General features: G+C 50.0%; 1 protein-coding gene and 1 long non-coding RNA gene across 4 annotated transcripts in view; one reads left to right on the forward strand and one right to left on the reverse strand.

Annotated features, from left to right (window-relative positions):
• The window catches only part of FAM78B (family with sequence similarity 78 member B), a 103453-nt gene that overhangs the window by 52794 nt on the left and 28782 nt on the right, over positions 1-21877 (forward strand). Inside the window, exon 1 of one of the 3 annotated variants that reach the window (XM_049716065.1) lies at positions 3992-4054. The exons of the other annotated variants lie outside the window; for them this stretch is intronic. Coding sequence (XP_049572022.1) covers positions 4041-4054 — 14 coding nt within the window. The 5' untranslated portion in view covers positions 3992-4040. Of the gene's footprint in view, positions 1-3991; positions 4055-21877 lie in introns of those variants that run through there. 3 annotated transcript variants of the gene reach the window in all.
• On the reverse strand, positions 9308-16845 carry LOC105748001 (uncharacterized). The gene is made up of 3 exons (XR_001119756.3): positions 14563-16845; positions 13726-13853; positions 9308-12905 (listed from the first exon to the last, which is right to left on the reverse strand). It is a non-coding gene; the product is annotated as an uncharacterized LOC105748001 (long non-coding RNA).

A 21877-nucleotide genomic window follows, 5' to 3' on the forward strand; every position in this document is an offset into this window, starting at 1 on the left:
GAAGGGTCCCATGCCCCATTCCTTATTAAACTTCTCTTCTCCCCTCAGTGACCAAAATTGCAGGGGGCTTGGACCATTCGTACCAGGAGACCCAAGGGAAGGCAGAATTGGCCTTCTCCTTGGGGACAAGGGCTCCGACCTCAGGAATGTATTCATTCTTTTAATAAGTCCATCACAACTAAATATATAGCAGCCCTGTTCTGGGCCGTGGATACAGAGAACTAAACTGAGCATAGGCCCTGCGTTCAAGTTGCTTCCACTCTGCAGGAGACAAACATGTAGATATGTTGGGACATGGTGGGAGATGAGGTCAGAACATGGAGAACTTTGGGAGCCTCACTAAGGAGCCTGTCCTTCATTCTGTGGACGATAGGGAGCCACTGAAGGGTTTCGAGAAGAGGAGTGGTTCGCTTAGGTTTTCATTTTCAGAAGGACTCTCAAAGGGGGTTCTTAGGAAGACGGTGGACTTGGATTCATCATGGAGGTCCCCAACCTCCCTTGACCGTGAGCACCACCTCCTCCCACGTCCCCCAGCTGGACTGGGTGCATCTGCCACACACTCATGCTCCACTTGGACTTCTCCCTGCTGCAGCACTCATCCTCATTTAGGGTTGCCTGTTCTCTTGTGTCCCTCACTAGAATGGCAGGCACTAACTTATGCGCATCATTCTATCCCAGTGGCCAGCACTGACACTAAATATATACATTTTTTTTTAATGAATGTCAAATGGAATTATTGCAGTGGTGCAAGAGACAGAAAATCAGGGTCTGGGTAAACTAGAGCCATGACAGCAGGAGGATGGAAGGAAGGGAAGGACGTGCAAGATGGTGGACAGCCCTGTAGCGGTCAGCGTTCCTGGCGACCTCAGAGCAGCAGCCCTCTGCCTCCTATCCCTCTCCTGCTTTTTTCGTTTGTAAAGTGGGGTTGTAACACCTCCCAGGGATGTCGTGGAGATGAAACCAGGTGTAAAGTGGCAGCTGACCGCCTGTGTGATTGGTGGATGCTGGGCTGCCTCTTTCCCCAATGTGATCCGTCTCTGGACTCGTAGGAGCTGAGCAAAAGAGAGGCACAGTTTGAAGGCACAGTTTCTACCTGTTACTCCCCGCTCTGTGTCCAAGAGAGCACCCACTGTCCTGGGGAGACCACATCAACCAAACAGGCGTACCTGCCTCTCACAAGCTCCTGGATTCTCTGGCCTCAGCAGCCAGTCTTTTCTGAAAGATTACAGATCTACACCAAAATCAATTCGGAAAAATCCTGGCCACTCTGTGACTGAATGAACGAATGCATGAACCAATGGCCTGTAGCCTGAGCTCTGCCATTTACTATGACCCAGGACACCCTCCCTGAGCCTCAGTTTCCTGACCTCAAAATGGGCATTAGACTATGTTCTGCACAGTTCGTTTCAAGAATTCAGTTAGATAGTGCATGTGTGAGCACCTCAGAAATCCTAATGTGCGATAAAAATGTCTTTTTATCGTCATACATTGTATCCCCCAGCAGTGCCTGACGTAGCGTGCGCACAGAGGGGGCCTTTGGCTGAATATTAAGAGCATAAATGGTGTCTATTTGATTTACTTACTGCCCTGCATCTTGTTATGTAAAGAATTTGCATGCCAACTAGTACCTGCAGGGTGGTGGATCCCAGCATGGTGGGGGGTGTTACTGGTTCTGCTGGGCTGCCTCCTTTTGCCCTGTGTTTGACCTTAATGGTTTATGCGTTTGGATCCTGACACTGCTCCTGCCAGAAGTGGCATCTTCCCCCAACCTCCCCATCCTGCAGGGCAGAGCTGAGATCTCACAGCTGCTCCCATCTGCATGCAGACCCCACCTCCTTACCCTCCCTTCAGCAACCCATGTGTACCAGGAAGCACCAATTCATTTCTGTGCAGGGCTGTTCAAGGAAACACACTCAAGTGTGAATGCACGGGAGGCCAGCTAGAACAACACAGCAGGGCCAGAGCCTCTTTGAAGGGAGGGACAGCACGATTCCAGTCCTCCAGGCCTGCCAGAGGAAGTAAGTGGGATTCCTGGATTTCTGATGTCATATCAACAACCCACTGCTTTGAGCGTCATTTGTTTTATCAGATTCCTCTTTTAAAATGCAAGTATTCTTTAAAATGCAAAACTCCTAATGGTCATTCATACCCTGATGAAAATGAACTTTGTTATATATTTCATTGCTAATGTTTATAAAGCTTTCCCTGTGTTCTCTCACCACACATTTAATTTAATCTTTATAACGTTGTTGGAGTGATTAGCTCTGCTTCACAGTTGAGGAAACCGAAGCTGGAGTGGTAAAGTCGTCTGAACATGCAGCTACAAATAAGAGAGATGGAATTTCAAATCCAGCTTTTTCCCCTTGCAAAGAGTCTCTTTTCACTAAACCACATTGTTTCCGAGGAAGCCTGTAGGGGGCAGGACCCTGATGGGGACAGGCTGTGAGTCCGGAGCCCGCAGGAGGGGAATCCTGGCTGAGGACAGCTACCTGGTCCAGAGGGCCGTCATGAGAGTCAGCTTGCTCATCTGCTGCCCACCCCACACACACACATCCAGCCCCCAGCCTGGGCCAGGACAGGGCGTGCGGAGTCTGGGGGGCCAGTGACCATCTTCAGGCTGAATGACCATCAGATGGGGCACAGCCAAGCCTGATTCATGATAGGAAGTTTCTGTGGTTTTATTTTTTAATTAGAAAACAGATTTGTTTTTAACCTCTCATCTCTCTAATTTAGCCAATTTAACAATATATTTTAAGTGGGTTTCCCAAGAATCCAGAGTCTAATGGGTTCATACCCCAGCTCTGGCACCTGTTAGTGACTTTGGCTGAATTACATAACCTCTCTGGGCCTCAGTTTGCACATCTGTAAAATGGGGGTCACCTAGTATGTGCTTCATAGGATTGTTGCACAGATGAAAAGAGGTGAATGTATAGAGTACTTAGCATGGGGCCTGGCATATAGGAAGTACTCCCAGAATTGTAGGTGGTCCAGGGCCTTGTTGTCAGACCCCCATCCTCCTTGGTTTGAGGGCAGGAGCTGAGACAACACCTGCCTCTTGGAGTAACAGAGCACCCAGCTGCTCCTTGAATAGTGGGGCATCTGCAGAAAGGAATGACCAGAGTGGGACATCAGTGTGTACTCTGCTCTTCATCAGGGAAATCCGTGAATTAACGTCTCCCTCAAGGCCTTTCCTCAGGTATCTTATCTGAGGCAGTGCCATGAGGGCTGAGAGCCCAGAGCTCGGTCTGGCAGCGTTTGGAGGATGATTCTAAGGGAAAGTACCCTTTCAGGCTCCAGAGGTTTCTCTCCAAGGTAATTCAGACTGTTGACCTAAGAACCTGATTAGTGCTTTTTTATAAATTGGGTGAAGTGAACAGACACAGAGAACAGACTTGTGGTTGCCAAGGGGGAGGGGGGTGGGGGAGAAATGGCTCAGGAGTCTGGGATTAGCAGATGCAAACTATTATATATAGGATGGATAAACAACAAGGTCCTACTATATAGCACAAGGAACTATATTCAATATCCTGTAATAAACCATAATGGAAAAGAAACAAATAAATTGGGTGAAGCGAGGTGAAGATTGGAAGAAAAGAACTAGGCTGGACTCCACAGAAGCCTACTTTGGGCTTGGACCTATATTTTCTCTCGACCTTTCTCTCTGTTTTGTGTCTATCCAGGGACTGGGGTCGTGAGTATGATTATAATAGAAATGTGATAAATGAATAAGAAAGCTAATCCCTAGTAAATCCGTTCTGAAGAGGGAATGACTAAGCTGAAAGAGAGCTGCAGACAGAGCCAGTGGGGAGATACACCCCAAGAATTTAGACAGAAACAGCAATATGCCAGAGAGACCTGGCTGCTTCTGGAGACGAGATTGCAGAGTTATAGCCAGGGAAGGCCATGGCGCTGAGTAATGTCTCCTGTTGCTAATCAAGTCTTTGAGAACCTGGATCATGCAACTTACTGAACTCAATTTATATTATCTTAGGCAAAATCACTATGACCTGGATGGAAACTCAGCCAGAGAGCAATAAAGAATGGAAAGCCACAGGTAATGAACTAGCCTCTGGGAAGCCAGGAGCCCTAGTTTCTGGCTGGTTATATTTTAAATATTACAGAAAATTAGATAACATTGAACATTTGCCAAGTACTTATTAAGTGCTTTGAACTTTGATGACTTGCACTCATTGGATCCCCTCAAAAGCCCTGTGCAGAAGACATCCTGGTCTAGTAACCACTTGACAATTTTCTGTTATAAAGACATATTTTGGGACCTTGTGGATTTGACTTTTCTCCCACTTCAGGTGGCCAAAAGGAAGTGGTAATTCCCAGTTATTTGTAACTAAAGTAAGAGACTAATTACATTTCCAGAACAGACTGTAGGTACAGCACAGACGCTGTACGTGAACCATGGTCAATGTGTCCTTGCCGGATGACAGCTGTTCTAGCCTGTGTTACAAGTTGTCCTGGACTCGTCTGAGACTTCTAGCTTTCTCTCTGCATTGGTGCAATCATCATATTAGGCGTCTTGACTTGACAGCCAAGCTCTGAAAGTAGAGGCCCATTTATTGGGGTGCAGAGAACAAACGTGAAAGCCAGTATAACCTTATCCTTCCTATTCCTGCGCATGAGTCCTGGAGAGAGTACCTATTTTTAACAAGCCATACATTTGGGGTCTCCTTGATGCAGAAAAGAGCAGATGCACTGAAAAATGTGTTCCTTGGACTGATCTCAGCCTCCTAAATTCCATAGTTGCTTGATCCTGGGAACACATGAAAGAGAAGGGTCGGGTTCAGGCCAGCATTTGTGGGATGGTCAGGAGACCCCTATCTACAGTGGTCCCATCAGTCGTCTTCACACAGAGGCCTAATGCTCTCCAGCCTCCAACTTTGGGCATCAAAGACAGTTCATACTGGTCGCTTGGTTTTTCACCACTGTGGCGTCTTCCATTTTTGCTCAGCAGGGACCTTTCAGGTTTCTCGGTCATTCCTGTCAACATTTACAGGGCATAGGACCTCCCGAAGCTTGATGGTACAGTGCCAGCCCATGCTCACACTTGTAACTTCTTAATTCTCAGTATTACATGCAGGGAAGCTGGAGGCTCAGAGCTTGTTTTCTGTCCTAAGCCGTGTCATCCCATTATAGCTTCTGTCTCACTCCTCACAGGTCCAGATGTGCTCAGCTTCCCGGAGCTCTGCCTGATGAGATAGCAGAAGCTGAGTCTTTCATAGTCGAGGGCCACAAACTCTACTCTCCCAAAGCTGAGGATTAGCCAGCAGCCAGCATGCGCATGACATGTGCTCATGGCATCAGTGACCGGCAAGCAAGAAAGAAGCAGGGAAGTTAACTATTAGCTGGGCTTTGGGGAGCAGCTCACGGGAGGAAAAGCCAGGATTGCTCACCACTTGCCTTGGCCTCAGCCAGAGGAAGAAAAGATCATGAATAACAACATCCGAAACAGCAGAAGCAAGAGAGCAGTTGCAGTCTCTTACTGCCTGACTCTTCAAACGTGCCCACCTGTGCAGAGAGAGGATGTGAAGTCAGGGTTTCATGGTACCCAGGATCAGGGCCAGTGATAAATCCTGTTCTTTTCCTTTTGAACACAGCTCTTCATCATCGCTTGATCCTAGGACTCCAGCCTGGTTTCCCTGGCAACTAGGCTGGCTTCCAGAGGCAAAGGTCAGGGTGCGGTGAGATGCAGGCAGACCTGCCATGATGGGTGTTCGGGGCAGGAAGGCCAGCTGGGTGAAGAGAAGATGAGAGCATTGAAACAGACCTCTCTGATGACTTCAGGGCAGTCAGAGACATTCCTCCCCTTAGTCCCCATCTTGGATGATGAAACTGAGGCATAAAGCAGCGAGGTAACCCGCCCTAGGTCACATGGCCAGGACATTATACAACCAGGAATTAGATCCTGAGTTTTCCTTCCTTCCAAAGAAAATGCTGCCACTGACCAGCCGCCGGGAAGTTGTGTGCTTAAAGCTGTTTCTCTTGGAGAAGAGACGGGGGTATAGTGATGTGCGTGGGGGGCTCTTTGGGCTGGCCAGCAGGGTGAGCTTCCAGCCCACGGGTGGAAGCAGACCCAGCGCACCGCCCTTGCCAGAGCCATGGCCCACATGCTGACCGGTGACGGCCCGTTCTCAGCAGTGGCTCCTGGCTAACGAACGACAGGGGCCCAAAGGGGAGCTGGAGGTCCAAACTTGTGTTCTTCCCACCAGTCAGAACAAATCAGGATGAAAACTTGCTGAGAGCAGCAGAGAGGCTCCTGGGATGACTGAGTTTCTTAGAGACAGACACTCTGTTGGTACCAGATGTCATTTTAAGCTAAAGATCTATGGTTATGTCGCTTAGATGATCTTCTTTATTTACCCTAACCCATAATCCAGAAGCCGCTCTCGATTGAATGTGGGCCGTTAAGCATTCCTGTGAGAACCACAGTTCAGTATTTTTAGGTGTTGCCATCGCCACGTGGGGAATTACCTTGCTGTCTGCAGTTTGCTGCGCTTAAGATCTGATTATCTCCGTGTTTATTCTGACCGTCACCAGTCCTCGGGAGTCGGCACCTTACTCCTCTGTGCGGGCGGAGTGTCTCCACCCACAGGAGTTCCTGATTCCATCCCCTGCTCCAGCCCCAGAGACCTTCTGGGAGGTGGCGGGGGAGGGTCTGAGCCTCACTCACAGTATCTATCACTCGGGCAGTGCCCTGCCCATTTCCCCCAGCCCCTTTCTTGGCAGGGGTGAAGAGAGGGATGACTGAGGAGGCCTAGGGGTCCCTGGGGTGCAAGAGTTCTGGGGCAGAGACAGGGAGTGAGGATTCTCTGCCAGGGCATGGCAGTCTGTGCCCAGAGGCTCTGGCTGTACTGTTCCTATTGAAAGCGGTCACGCTGGCCTTCCTTCCAGGGTAGTCCCTAACCACCCCTCCCCGGTGGCACCTGACAGCCCACACCGCAGAATCGAGAAGCTGTGAAGCTGTGTGCCCACGCCCCCAGATGTGCCCGAACCTCGGGCCAGCACCAGGCCTGCCTCCGTGTCTTCTGAACACTCCATCTCTGTGAGCTCTCCTGCCTGCCTGCCCCGGATCCTGGCCCGCTGGCCACCTTGACCGCTGCCTCTACCTGCCCCTCTGCCTTCTTTTTGACCTGCCCAGATTGCTCCCCACACCCCTGGTCTCACCTGTGATGCCTGTGCACTCCTCTGCCCAAGTCCTTCTGGGCCTGGCCTGCCACCACAGTGGAACTGGGGAATGGGAGGGGCCTGTGGGCTGAGTTTTCTGTGCTCAAAGGAAGGGGAGGGGAGGGGTGGGAAGCTGCCACCACAGGGCCTGGCAAGCCCTTGGGCAGTGGGAAAACGCAGCCACCTGAGGCCCGGCATCCTGAGCCCGCACGTGTGCCCGCAACCCTGCTCCTGCAGGGGCTCGAGGACAGAGCTCCCCCTGCCTAATGCGGAGACACAGGAGCAGCTTAAGTGTCAGAGCAGCCTGCCAGCTGGGCCACCTCTGACTCCCCACCTTGGACAAGCTGCTTCAGCTCCCTGAACTTGTGTTCTTATATATTAAATGGGTCTAATAATATCCACTGTGCAGAAGCATGGTACTAAGGATTAAGGGAAGAAATGTATATAAAACGTTCTAACCTGTCTGGCATGTCCTAGGTGCATAAACCACAGTAATAGTATGACTCTCGTATCACTGTCACTCCAGCAGAAGCCCCATCTTGTTCTTCCCCTGCACATCTCAGCCTCAGTTGGCCCCAACCATCCTCTGCTCCTCCCAGGGCTCCTTCCAGAATATGTGACCATTTTGATGGCAGCATCCACACGGGGCGAGAATGTTCACTGCAAAAGAATTCGGGCACATTCTGTCCCTGCACCTATAGGACCGTCTTGCACTGTCAGCCTTCTAAGTACACACTGTTTGAGGCAGAGGGAAATCTGCTGTGACAGAACATGACAGCAGGAATCCAGACTCATTGCAGTCCTGATGCAGCATGGCCAAGGGCAGCACTGGGTCCACCTTGACTGCAGAATGCCCACTGCAGCATTCTGGCAGAGAGCAGACGTCAGCGAAGCACACACACCTCTGGGGAGAGCGGCTTGGAGACTGATTTCACAGGGAGCACAGGATACTTCCTCCTTCCATGGTGGAGTGACAGCCTTCCACTTCTGTGCCCCCCCTCCTGGCTGCAGCCTCCCGCTCCATCGGGACCGAGACTTTCATTCCCACCAGCTCTGTGTGCTCTTCAGTTACCACCATTTTTCTTTTGGCTGTAGGTATGGACACTCCCCTAGGCGCATTCCCCCTCAGATGACTTCTGCTCTGGGGCTGCATTCAGCACTTGCTGTTTGAGGTCATCCCTGCATCCCAACCTCCCGCTTCCCTTCCCTGTGCTGGACCTCTGGCTCTATAAAGCATGGAATCCAGAACACACACATACACACACACACACTCACTCACTCATTCACACTCCCTGTGTGCCCCCCCCTCTTCGCCACATCCCCACCGTTCCCCTGTGCACAGTCACTGATCCCAAGATATGCAGTCCCTTCCTAGAAGCCCTGTCCTTATATCACCTGAGCCAATCAGGAGGTATCGAGTCTTTCCTGAAAATCAATGCCTGCCTTACCTTCAGTGCCTAATCGATAGCTGCTCATTTTCTGACTTTCTTTAAAAAAATAATAAAGAGCCCTTTCCATGTGACCCGCCTGCCACTGCCAGGCCCTTGAGAAGCCTCTGCTGATCAGGATCCTTTTACTCTGCAGAGAATTGCTCTTTGACACACATTTCTCTCATGAGTTTGTCGTCCGTTCGTGTAGCACAGGTTCGATCTCTTAGAGCCTTTACATGTGGGAAGGGCCCCGAAAGATACTTGATGACGAAGAAGGCAAGCACCCTGCTTTCACAGGGGTTCTGTGAACTCTGGGTCCCATAGAACCTGGCAGGGAGTGACATGTCAGCCTATTTCCTTCTGCTTTTGGCCCAGGGGAAAAGGAAATAAAAGGTAACAAATGCCCCCGCAAGACTCCATTTTTTTAAAAAAATCTATTTTATTGAAGTATAGTTGATTTACAATGTTGTGCTAATTTCTGCAAAGTGATTCAGTTATAGATATATATATACACACACACACACACGCACACATTCTTTTTCATATTCTCTTCCATTATGGTTTATCACAGGATACTGAATATAGTTCCCTGTGCTATACAGTAGGACCTTGTTGTTTATCCATTCTATATATAATAGTTTGCATCTGTTAACCCCAAAGTCCCAATCCATCCCTCCCCCAACCCCCTCCCCCTTGGCAATCACAGGTCTCTGTAAGACCCCTTTTTTTCTTGGTAAAAGTAGTGGGAAGGGCAGGGACTTAGAGTAGCTGCTTGAAAATTAGAATTTACTACCAGCTGCCTATTTTTCCTGCTGTTCACGACCACCATTCACAACTAGACTTGAGACACAACTTGGCCACTTTTCTGGGTTATTTCTCACAAACTGACATGCCCCACTTTAAGGAACTGGAGATATATATATATACACACACACATATATATACATATATATATGTATATATATTTAGAGAAACTTATAAAACCAGAAAACTAATGGGTGCTTATTTATGTTACATAAAGATTTTTCTGTTCCAAAATGCTTCTCTGCGAGGCTCCTTTAAGGAGTAGCTGCCCCAATCTATTTGTTTCTTTACATATCCTTAACTACTGCTGAAGTTCCAAGTGGATTTGAAAGAGTGTAGGTTTGGGGCTCAGGTAGGCCCAGGTTTAATTCTGGCCTGACCACTTAGTGGCAAGTTAGAAGGTCTCTGAGATGCAGTGTGCTCCTCTGTAAAATGGACATTGTTGGGAGGATTAAACAAGTTCCTTATTACTTCATTCATCAAAAATGTAGATTAGAATAACATTTCTGAGAGCCTCTTTTACCGTACCACACAAAAAGAACTGCACAGATGTCACCAAATTTAAGAGACTATATTTGGGGTGGTTGGACCTAAGATAAAAAGTGTGCTATGTACACAAAATTCACTTTGTGGGGCTCACACCTAGGGCTCTCAAGGGTCAGGACTGGAGTTCTGGGTGGGCAAGGCTGGCTTGTAACTGAGGAGTATGGAATAAAGGACAAGCCAGGTCTGCATCCTGGATGACAAGAACGGGCTAAGGAAGTTTGAAGCATGAAGACTAATGGGCAGAGATTAGGCAGAGAACCAGAAGTGAATCCAAGGCAAAAGTTCTGTGGAAGAGAAGAAACCGAGCAAGACTAACTGCGGGCAGGAGGTGGAGGGGGGGTGTTGAGACCACTGATCACCTGGAGGGGTCCCTTTAAACAAGCGCCCAGCGTGGGTAGGGTCAGGAACCCCAGGCAGGTTTGGAATTCAGGCTATGCAGAAGGCAGGCCAGCCCGGGACCCCTTGCTGGGGAGCAGGGCCTGGGTCCCACCATCCAAAAGACAGTTTCCTGTGACTTTTTATCTCCCTCATCAGTGCTCGCCTCCTTTGGCACAGATGATTAACATTGGTGTTAGCTCATTAGCTAATTGTTTCTTGTTCATGTTTACTAAGTGTATTATAAACAGTTTGGACAGATCTTCTTCCTGAGAGTCAAGTTCTGGAAAATTCTTCAGAAAAATGGGTTCTTCATACCCAAACCTCCCACCCGTTCTGTATTTCAGAGAAGTGATAGCTCAACTATGTCAACCACTGAGTTTCCAGGTTCTCAGGCCATCCCGCCTCAGTGACGGCAGTGGGGCATGTGGTAGGAAACATACAGAATGTGGGTATAGGCTCAAGACCTGTCTCCATCACTTACTAACTGCTGGACCTTGAGAAAAATCAGTTAGCCTTTCTGAGCTTTGGTTTCCTTGTCTATAAAATGGAGGACATACTGTCTGTTTCATAGGATTAGCATGAAGATTAAACGAGATCAGTTATAAGAGGAGTACGTTGTGAAAAGCAGAATATTAAGCCAGTATTTGGCTGTGGTTGTTTTCCCATTCATTCAGTCACCGAATATTGTGGAGCATCTCCATAGCAGCAGGAGGTGGCAGGACCCACAAGGAATCACTCTTGAGACCCTACCTCCTTGCACCAACCTGACCAGACAGCCCTGGGGCAGTTGTCAAGGCCACCACCTCCCCTTCAGCCTCGTCCTCCCTCGCTCTTAGCCCAACATTATGTTCAGGTGATTCAGAAATTGCTGCTTCTACCCCTTCTGCCCACACCACTCGTTAAGGCCTTTGCTCGTGCTGCTTCCTCTGCTATTCATTCTTTATCCAGATTCTGCTCAGGAGCCAGCTGGCCTGCATTCAAATCCTGCATCACCAGGGCTTCCCCGGTGGCGCAGTGGTTGAGAGTCCGCCTGCCGATGCAGGGGACGCGGGCTCGTGCCCCGGTCCGGGAAGATCCCACATGCCGCGGAGCGGCTGGGCCCATGAGCCATGGCCGCTGAGCCTGCGCGTCCGGAGCCTGTGCTCCGCAACGGGAGAGGCCACGACAGTGAGAGGCCCGGGTACCGCAAAAAAAAAAAAAAAAAAAAAATCCTGCGTTACCCTAGTCTAGTTTCTTTACCTCCCCAAACCTCAGTTCCTCCCCTGTAAAATGGGGAAAAGGCTAGTTCCAGCCTCACCGAGTGGCTGTGAGGGTCAATCAGCTAATGCATGTGAAGGGCCGTGAACGATGCCCGCACAGAGCAGGCAGCTCCATCAGCGCTGGCAGTCGTTATTACCACCACCATCCTCTTCCAGCAAAAGCACTGCTGCCCTCATGATGACATGTCTCTGTACCCAAATATCCCACATTGTACTGAAGTAATCTGCCTCTAAGTCCTCCCCAAATAATGTCAACATTCCCTGAGAGCAGGGACACTGTTTTATGAGTCTTGATGTCCTCTGCACCCAGGACAGAGCCAGGCACATGGTAAGGGTTCAAGAAATCAGGGAACTGATTTAAAATGAGCCATATCTCTGGGGTGGTTTTTCTTTTTTCTTTTTTTACTACCATTTTCTATTACATAAGTAATTCATACATAAGTGTATAAGGCAGAAAATAAAATCACCCACAATGCCACTCTCAGAGATAACATCATATTTCAGTATACGCTTTAGATGATTTCTGTCCTGTCTAATGGCATTTGAGCTAGACCTGGGGTCTGGAATACAGACACTGTAGTTGGGTGAGACTTCAACATAACTTCTTCCCACAATTTATCTGATTATGTTTGAGAGCAGGATGCTGCTAAGGGGAACTTGGCACACTTCCCTGCCTCCACATCCATTTCATCATGATTGTTTTTTTGTTTGTTTGTTTTTTTTTGCGGTACGCGGGCCTCTCACTGTTGTGGCCTCTTCCGTTGCGGAGCACAGGCTCCGGACGCGCAGGCTCAGCGGCCATGGCTCATGGGCCCAGCCGCTCCGCGGCATGTGGGATCTTCCCGGACCGGGGCACGAACCCGTGTCCCCTGCATCGGCAGGCGGACTCTCAACCACTGCGCCACCAGGGAAGCCCATCATGATTGTTTTTTAATCGAAGTATAATTGACCTACAACACTATGTTAGTTCCAGGTGTACAACATAGTGATTCAATATTTCTATGCATTACAAAATGACCACCATGATAAGTCTAGTTACCATCTGTCACCATGGGGTGGTTTTTCTTTATTATCGATTTTGACTGGGACAGCATTCCCTTCGGTGGGTCTAGTCTTAGTCATAGAAGGATGGACTTAACCTCTGATCTTGGATGGCTCGTACCCTGTTGTTGTCATCCAAGTGGCCTCCTCCTTCAGCTCATGGCACCTACTTCTCCTGATGACTTTTGCTTTTCCAGCCCAGTCTTCCTATTGCACAAGGGTCAGTTTCAGTGGCTGGGGCATTGGTCTGCCTGTCCATCCAGGGGCTGGGCTGGGGAATGAGCAGGTGGAAGACAAAGAGTTACCCCCATGGCTGTGTGCTCAAGAGCCCCGAAAAGTGACACATACAAGACACGGCTTCCTGTTTCCCAGTTTTCATGTTGACATCTTTCAACCCACATGAGAGCAAAGGGTCAGGAAGTGAACACTGGGAAGAAGAATTGTAGGCCTGGGCGGGACAGGAGGAGTATTGTGTATCTGACCTTGGTATGAACCTTTCTATTATAAAAGAGCTACATCTGCAAGAGGCTATTACCAGTTTCCTGTTTAGCTTTCCATCCCTGCCTCTGCTGTTCAGCTTTTTCATTGCTTCCAGAGGACTAAGAGACCCAGTGTGGCCCAGGGAAGGTGTAAGCTGAGTCTCACAGAGTCCATACAGCGTTTTTGGCCACAGGGCTCCAGACCACGAGGGGAAGCTGCTATTAACCCCCACCGCAGTTGTGTTCACAGAGCCCCTGCCTCCCAAAGAGAGTTCCCTCCTGCTGAGTCCAAGGGATACACGTGAAGTCCCAACTCCCTCAGACACCTGCAGGGCAGGGCTTCCCCATACCACAGGGTCACGGCAACATGGGCCCGTCCACGGAGCCCTCTCCTACTTACCGGTCCATTTCCCAGCTCCCGGGGCCCCCTGGATGCCCCGACTGCACAAAACCCCATCAGGAGGCAGCATGTACCCTTTCTGGGAGCCTCAAAACAGACCATCCTTCAAGGCTACTCCTGTGAGATCTTAAATTGAAACAGTCACCCTCAGGCCTTCCACTGGATTCATCTTCCGTCTCACAGAGCCCTCTGCCTTCTCCCTGCCTCCTTACCTCTCAGGCACGTCATCACCATCACTCTTTTTCCGACACTCTCCATCCTCTTGCCTCTTCTGCAGACATTCACCCTTCCACACGTTCATGAAATACCACCGTGTGGCAGACTGTGGCAGGTGCCGGGTCTGTAACAGTGATCAGAGTTGAGCTGTCCCAGTCCGCATGAAGAGACAGATGTTAAACCATAAACACACTCACATATGTAACTGCAAACAGTGATATGTTCTATGAATCAGAAAAAGAACAGGGTTCAATAAGAGACACCAAGTTTAGTTCAGCGTTAGGGGAGGGTGTGTGCAGAGTAGAGAAGGTCCCAGAGGAAGTAATACTCGCACTGAGAGCTAAGGATTATTCAGAGTTACCCGTGCAAACAGTGGGAAAAGTGCTTTCCCAACAGCACCTGTCTGCCAAGCCCCTAAGGCAGGCATGTTTCAGGACTATAAGGGAAGCTGGTGGGGATAGAGCCCTGAGAGCACAGGGAGTGTAGTGTGAGATGAAGCTGGAGAACGAGTCAGAGGCCAGATTAAGCGGGGCCGTGCGGAGCAAGTTAGGGCTCCAGGTTTTATTCTACCTGTGATAGGAAGCCTTCGAAGAGGCGTAGAGTGGAGAGGCCACCAACCCAGCAAAACCCAAACCCCAGATTAATCCAGCATCTGCTTCCTCTGCCCCTACTCCTGGGAAGACGTCACACAGCCCTCCGAAAGCCAGGTGGGCTAGACTGATCAAGAAGCCCTTCACATAGGATCACAGGGCAGAAATGGCTTGGCCGTAGCTGGAAGTTACTCAATGAAGCCTGGAAGTTGTAATGGGCATAAAACCTAACATTGCACTTACTTCTCATGTAACCCACATGGTGAATCCGTAAGGGGGCATTATGATCTCCATTTTACAGCTCAGACAACTGAGGCCTAAGAGAGTCCTAGTGTAACTCATGCGAGGCATGTGGCTGAGTGACAGTCAGGAAAGTGGTCCTGGATCTTCTGCCTCCCAGTGCTTTTTCTGCCCCACCCAGGCAGGGTCTGCAGAAGAAAGAGAATTCCCTTGGAAATAGAGTGAGGACAGAGTGGAACGTGGTGGGGCTGAAGGGCCATGCTGGTGTGATGCTGAATCCACAGCAGCTCCCACATTGGCTTTGATGGGCTTCTGAATAAAGGAAGAGTCATAAAGCTCCTGATTTCAACTGAACATCTAAAAAGCATGAGGTTCCAGAGGCCTCTGTTGAAAGCCAGCTCCCCTGCTGGCTCTCAGGCTGATGCCAGAATCATCAGAGCAGAGATGATCCATCCAGGGGCAAAAGGCAGTCCCCTGAGTGTTTGATGGAGGTGACCAACAGCTTGAGCAGAATTGGCTCAAAGCATCCAAGCCTGGACTTCATGTTGGGGAAGGCTGACTCCTGAGCCACCGCCCCTGGGGTGCGGAAGGAAACAGCCGCAGACACAGCGCTTCCTGAAATCAGTTGCATTTCAGTACACTGATAATGACTATCTGAAAAGGAAATCAGTAAAACAATCCCATTCAAAATACTAAGAACAAGTGCCCTCTGCCATCCCAGCACCCCCAGAATGTTCTCTGGTTGAGCGGCACTCCTCACCTTGCTCCTTGCATCAAGGTCATCAAACCCACCAGGAGCCAGGTCACAGCCAGCTTTGTGTCCCCTCCCTCATATTGCCTTGGACACAAAAGGACTTCAAGAATTACGTGCTAAAGGAATCAATTAAACAACCAACAAACAAAACAGATTGGGGCAGGCGGTGTCAAAAATACAGTTGTGGGCTCCCCTGGTGGCGCAGTGGTTGAGAGTCCGCCTGCTGATGCAGGGGACACGGGTTCGTGCCCCAGTCTGGGAAGATCCCACATGCCGCGGAGCGGCTGGGCCCATGAGCCATGGCCACTGAGCCTGCGCGTCCGGAGCCTGTGCTCCGCAATGGGAGAGGCCACAACAGTAAGAGGCTCGCGTACCGCAAAAAAAATAAAAATAAAAAATACAGTTGTCCCTCAGTATTCATGGGGGATTGGTTCCAGGACCCCCAGGGTATACCAAAATCCGGGAATGCCCAAGTCCATTATATAAAATGACATAGTATTTGCATATAACCTACACACATCCTCCCATATACTTTAAATCATCCCCAGGTTACTTATAATACCTAAGACAATATAAATGTTGTGTACATGGTTGGAAATACAATGTAAATGCTATGTAAATAGTTGCCAGGACATATGGCAAATTCAAGTTTTGCTTTTTGGAACTTTCCGGAATTCTTTTTCCCAATATTTTCAATCCGCCATTGGTTGAATCTGCGGATGCAGAACCCTTGGATACCGAGGGTCAGCTGTAGTGTAACTTTTTAAAATTGAAAACACAATACCGTCACGTAGGAGGCACCCGGTTTAGGAGAAAGGGTGCGGCGTCTCTCTTGGGCTAAACCTCAGCTCTGCACTTACTAGCTGGGAGAATGTACACAGGTTACCTAACTTCTCTCAATCTAAGTTGCTGCATTTCTAAGTCAGGGTTTTGCCTCCTTCACAAAGACAGTTACGAAAACCAAATGAGTTGATAAAGGACCTAGCGTGGTGCCTGAAGCATAGTAGGAGCTCAAGAAAAGGTACTTTCCTTCTGTGTCTGGAGAGCCGAGTGCTTAAATATGGGCCATGGAGGCAACTGCCTGGGTGTGAATCCTGGCTCCACGGCTTACCAGCCACGTGATCCCAGGTACCTCTCAATCTTTCTGAGTCTCAGTTTTCTCCTTTGCAAAATGGGATGGTGGTAAGAGAAGCCACCTGGTAGTCTTGGCACAGATTCAAGAGAGCAAGTGTGCGAAGCATTTACCTCGACCGTCGCCCAGAGGGGCATCCCGCCTGGACGTGCTGTACTGGGGGAAAACTTAGCCCCTGCGTGCTTTGGAATCTCTCTGCCCTCTAGTGTAATAACACCCCCGTGAAGTCCTCTGTGCTCACATATGTGCGCAACTCCCTGCACCCAGGCGCCCCTTCTGTGTGCTAAACAGGGACCTGTCTAATAAATCATTTTCACAGCCCTGTCGCCAGGACACACACAGAGCCGCCGGCATCCTCACGTTGTCTGCTCCCAGCTTCGCTGCTGCCGATAACTCCCCGCATCTGCTGCCCCGCTCAGCGGGCAGTGAAACGTGGCCTGTGATGAACACACGGTGGAAAGTTAATGAAAACAGTAAACTGATTTTAAAAGTCTGCGCCACCGCATAACTCCACCTCCATCCTCTGCCTGGTCCCTCCTGTGAGCCTGTGTCTGCCTCCCTCCTCGGCTTAGAGTAATGAACCTGACCCTTCCCCACCCTTCCCCACCCTTCCCCTTCTCTCCTTGGCCATTATTTAGTGGGAGATGGGAGCTCCCTAAAGAAGCAGCGGAAGGACTTGGCAGCTGGGAGAAGGGGAACTGGCATATCCACATTCTGCGAGTGCAGCTTCCATCTTCCCGGCCACACCTGGCCCAGTGCTGGTGAGAGAGGACTGGTCCCAGCAGCACCTGGCAGTCTTGTCCCTCTGCCACCATGCTTCCTCTGGGGACTCATCTTAGCTGTAGTTTCACCTGTACAGAGAACCAGGGTTTGGGGAATCAGGTTAGGGGACACAGAGAACCAGTACCTTTGGTTCTGGGCAGCAGGTGGGCACAGGTGCTAGAGAGTTAGGTTCATACCAGCTCAGCCACCTACGTGCTTTGTGACTTTGCCAGGTGACTTAACCTGAGCCTCAGGTCCCTTATTTGGGGGAAGAGAAAAGTCGAGGGAGCAACAGTGCCTCCTCTGAGGTTGATGTATCAAGCATTTAGTCGAATGCTTGGCACAGGGCAAGCCCCCCGTATATATTAGCGGTTCTTATGAGTAGCAGCAGTGTTAATAATGCCTGACTCCTGAGATCTCCCCTCTGTCTGCCTTCATCTTCTCAACCCTGTCACCGTGGCTGTTTTGCTCAGTCTGATTCCCCTGGTCTTGTTCTGGCTCCAATGAACAGATCTTTAACTTTATTTCCCAGTTTCCAGACTTTAGACTCCTCTAGACGCTGAGGCCAAGGAACCCCCTCCCCAGACCCTGCATTGACCTTCCCCCCTCCCCCACAGTACCCAGATCCTTGAGCCTCAGCCCTGTGGGACGTTCCTCACGGCCAGCCGATGGGGTGGGCACGAGTGGAAGGAGCCAACCTTCTCTCTTCCCCAGGCTGGGATCAGTGAGCCTTGGGCAGCTCTGGTCAGAGGAGCTAGGTTTAAACAAGATGACAGTAGACATGTCCAAATCCTAGTCACTTCTCCCTGGGTCCTGAGACCTCTGTAACCAGAGGCAGGGGAAGGGTAAGAATGCTCTCTGATACCAGAGGGTGGGCGGTGCCCCTTCACTCCTGCTCAGACACTGTGCCCAGGAGTCCCACTGTGGTTCATTCATTCATTCAGATGATATATATCTAGTGACTTCCTGTTAATCTTGGGGAAGATTTGGCAATCGTGTCATTACCAATATCTCCTTGCCCTTGAAGAATCTTTGCCCTTAATCGTTCCCAAATTGGATGGGAAGAAATCACAACAACTGCTGTCCAGGCCGACAAATAGGAAGACTTCTGAGCTGGCCCCAGCCCCCATCCATGTTAGGTCCAGATGGCAGAGTGGGGTTGGCAGAGTGGCTCTCTCCTCCACAGGGGGGCCCCCGGCCAACCTTCCTCACATCGTCTTCATCAGATACATGTGCCACCGTTGGATTCAGCCCACAGAAAACTAGCTGTAGCTTTGTAAATAACAGTTAAAGCTGCAGATGTTCTGGGCTAAAAGAGTCAATGAGACTACAGGGCACGCAGTGCCAGACTGTGTCAGCTCACCAAGACGGGGTGAGTGGGAGGACTGCAACACGTCCTCCTCCAGGGATCACCAGAAGATTCCTACTAGGAATCCCACTTGAATAACAAAAAAAGAAAGAAGCAAACCACACCTCCTCCCAGTCAGGGACATGGAACAACAGGAAAAATGCAAAGAAAGAAAGAGGTTGGGTGTTGATAGTGTCAAAGGTCTTTCATCATCACAGGAGCTCCCAGATTCTAGGCTCCAGTGGGAGCTGTAGGAGAGGCCTGGCTTGGGGCTGGGATCCAGGTGGTGTGAAGGCAGGAGCGGTGTCTCCTTCCACCACCCAAGGCACAGACTGAAAGCCTGACAACCGGCAAGTCAGAGACACCCATCAGGGCTCAAGAGCTGCAGTGACTCCGCAGCTGCAGGTAGTGCAGGAGACTCAATCAGGATGGTGCCAGACCCTGGAGTGGAATGTGAATGGGGACCCTGGCCCAGTGTAGACCCAGGGAAGCTATCCTGAGTCCCCAGTGGCCTTGGATCTCAAGGAGAACCAGTTGTGTAGGATCCTGTGTTCTGGGGAGAGCAGCCCATCCCTGGGGAGTACCCATTACAATTCTCCTCTGAAAGCAGAACTTCTTCCTCTATAGCCCTGAAAATCCCACTGGCCATCAGTACAAGGACTGAGGTCTTTGGTCAAAGAACAGAGGACTAGACATGGCCTTATTCATGAGATTATTGTGTATTCCACCCTCTCGGTTTTATAGATGAAAAAAATTGAAGGTGAAAGGGCTCGCGTTGGAGAAGGTAGCCCAAAAGTCATCCCAGAAGAGCATGAGAGAGTGGTCTCTGGCCAACCTAGCAGCTTCCAAAGCAGGACCCTTCTCCCATGAAATCGCATGCAAAATTTGAGAGGGTTGGCGTCCTAGGTCCTCTCCGTTAACTACAAAGTCTGACTCAATGTTGAGAAGAAAATCTCAAAAAATCTTTGTGAAATGAACACGTGGATGTGTGTCGTTCTTGGTGAGTGTCATAAATGGATCATCTCTCTCTCTCCTTCAGTGTCCCCATCATGTAAATGAAGGGTGGCCATCTACCCTCCTGTAACCTTGTCAGTATGGAAGGGAAATACTCAGGTGCCCACGTCACCTGCATTAAAGGAGGAAATACCTCTTACCCTTTGAGGGTAATGTTGAGTCAACATTCTCCTTAAATGAGCAGTATCTGTAATAACAGTTCCCATTTGTGAAGCACCTACTCTCTGCCAGGCACTGCAGAGATTACTTTGCATAGTTTTCTCATTTATTTCTAAAATCAACCTATAAGGTGGGTTTGATTATTATTACCATAATACTTGGAAACTGAAGACCCAAGAGGCCTAGCTGTTTGCCCAGGTCTGCATGGCCCTGTAGGCAGTGCTGTCCGGAGCTGCACACAGGTCAATATGAGTCCTCCTTGCTGCCTCTCCATGTCACCTCCAGCTGCCCCTCGGCCTGCCCAGCTCAATTCAACCTACATTATGTTGCCACTCGTCTTCCTCTTTTTTTCCCCAAAAATGCTTCACCCTCATGATACACAATTCTGTGAAGCAATTCATCTCTTTTGATTACAGAATAAATACAAATTAATTATTTTTTATATGCGGATATATACAAAATAAAAATAAAAGGAAAATATCCATAATCTTATCATCATACTTTGAACATTTTGATGTCTCCATCCAATAGTGTCTTTGTTTTCATTTTAACTGAGGTTCTACCTGTAGTAGCAGAATTCCAAAATAAGAAGAGAAACAACACACATGTCCACTTTCCCTCTTCTCTTGTCCGCTATTTGTCTGCTTTGAGGGCTGGAAGTAGAGGATACAGCTGACTGCCATGGCCAGATCATGACCGCCACCACCTGGTGCCTCCGGCCTCCCCCAGCACCTGGGGGCGCCGGGCTCATGGGCAATGCTGAACGTCAGAAGGACATTCAACTCGAGCTCCAAGCCGGGAACCTCAAGACACTCCTCCCAATGTGTCTTCAGACAATCCCTTCGCATTCCCTTGGTCGTCACATCAGGCCTGTTCCCCTGGTCTCTTGAAGACCCTTCCCCGTAGCATCCCCTCTGCTGCCCTCTGGAACTCACCTCAGTAGCCGGCCCTGCCTGCTCTGCCGGAAACACTCAGCCCGCTCATTGTAGAAGCTTGAAGGAAGCTCCTGCTCTGGGCTCGCTGGAGGCACAGTGAGGCCTGTCCTCGAGATGCCTGCAGTCTGGTGGGGAGACTGGCACAGTCGGGCAGCCCCTCTCAGGAGGCGACTTGGAGCTGCAAATTGAGTATGAAAAGGAGGCAAGCATTGAGAGAGCTGGGGGAAGAGGGTTCTGGGCAAAGGGAACAGCAAGTCCAAAGGCTCAGAGGTGGGAAGGAGTTTGTCTTGTCCCAGGATGAAAAAGGTCAGTGTGGGGGGGTGTATAAGGAGCCAGGGGGAGGTGGTGGAGATGAGACTGGAGAACTGGCAGGGGCCAAATAATGCAGCGTGGATGTTCAGTGCAAGAGAAGCCGTCGTCGGAGTTTTCAGAGAGGTGAGGCATGATCTGACGTACATTTCTTAAAAACCACATTCGTGGCTTGTGGGGGGCAGGGCAAGCTTAGACATGGGGGCCCAGCAAGGAGGTCATTGCAGTGGCCTGGAGAGAGGAAAAATGTTGAGGAGCAGGGTGGTGGCCATGCACATAGAGCGAAAAGACAAATTCTGGCGTCTGACCCACCAGGAGGTCTGGCCGGTCACCTCAGGCTGGCTGTGAGCTCCTTGAGGCCAAGCACGGACCCTCACATGCCCAGCAGAGTGCCCATGCTGGCTGGCTCTGTAAGGGACACAGCCTGGGTCCGCATTCCCGCCCTGCAGGCACGCATGAGGATGCTCCGTGGATAATGCTACCGGGGCCCACAGCTCTCCCTGTGGGGAAAGGCGCTTTGCTCCAAGAAGCTCAGAATTGGAGTCAGAGGCAAACCATACTCAGACATGACCCAGAAAACTGGCCGCCGATCCAAGACCTCAGGGCTGTCAACTAGGACAAAGCAGCAGAGGTCTCTGAGAACCCAGCCAGGACAAGGGCTTCGAGACAGTAACTGACCTCTAAGTGGTGAAGAATAAATGCATATTTTTTTCATTAATTAATTAATTTTTGGCTGCATTGGGTCTCCGTTGCTGCACACGGGCTTTCTCTAGTTGCGGCGAGTGGGGGCTACTCTTCGATGTGGTGTGTGGTCTTCTCATTGCGGTGGCTTCTCTTGTTGCGGAGCACGGGCTCTAGGCGCGCGGGGTTCAGTAGCTGTGGCTCACGGGCTCTAGAGTGCAGGC

Source organism: Orcinus orca, chromosome 1 (assembly GCF_937001465.1).
Source record: "Orcinus orca chromosome 1, mOrcOrc1.1, whole genome shotgun sequence".
Classification (NCBI taxonomy): Eukaryota; Metazoa; Chordata; class Mammalia; order Artiodactyla; family Delphinidae; genus Orcinus; species Orcinus orca.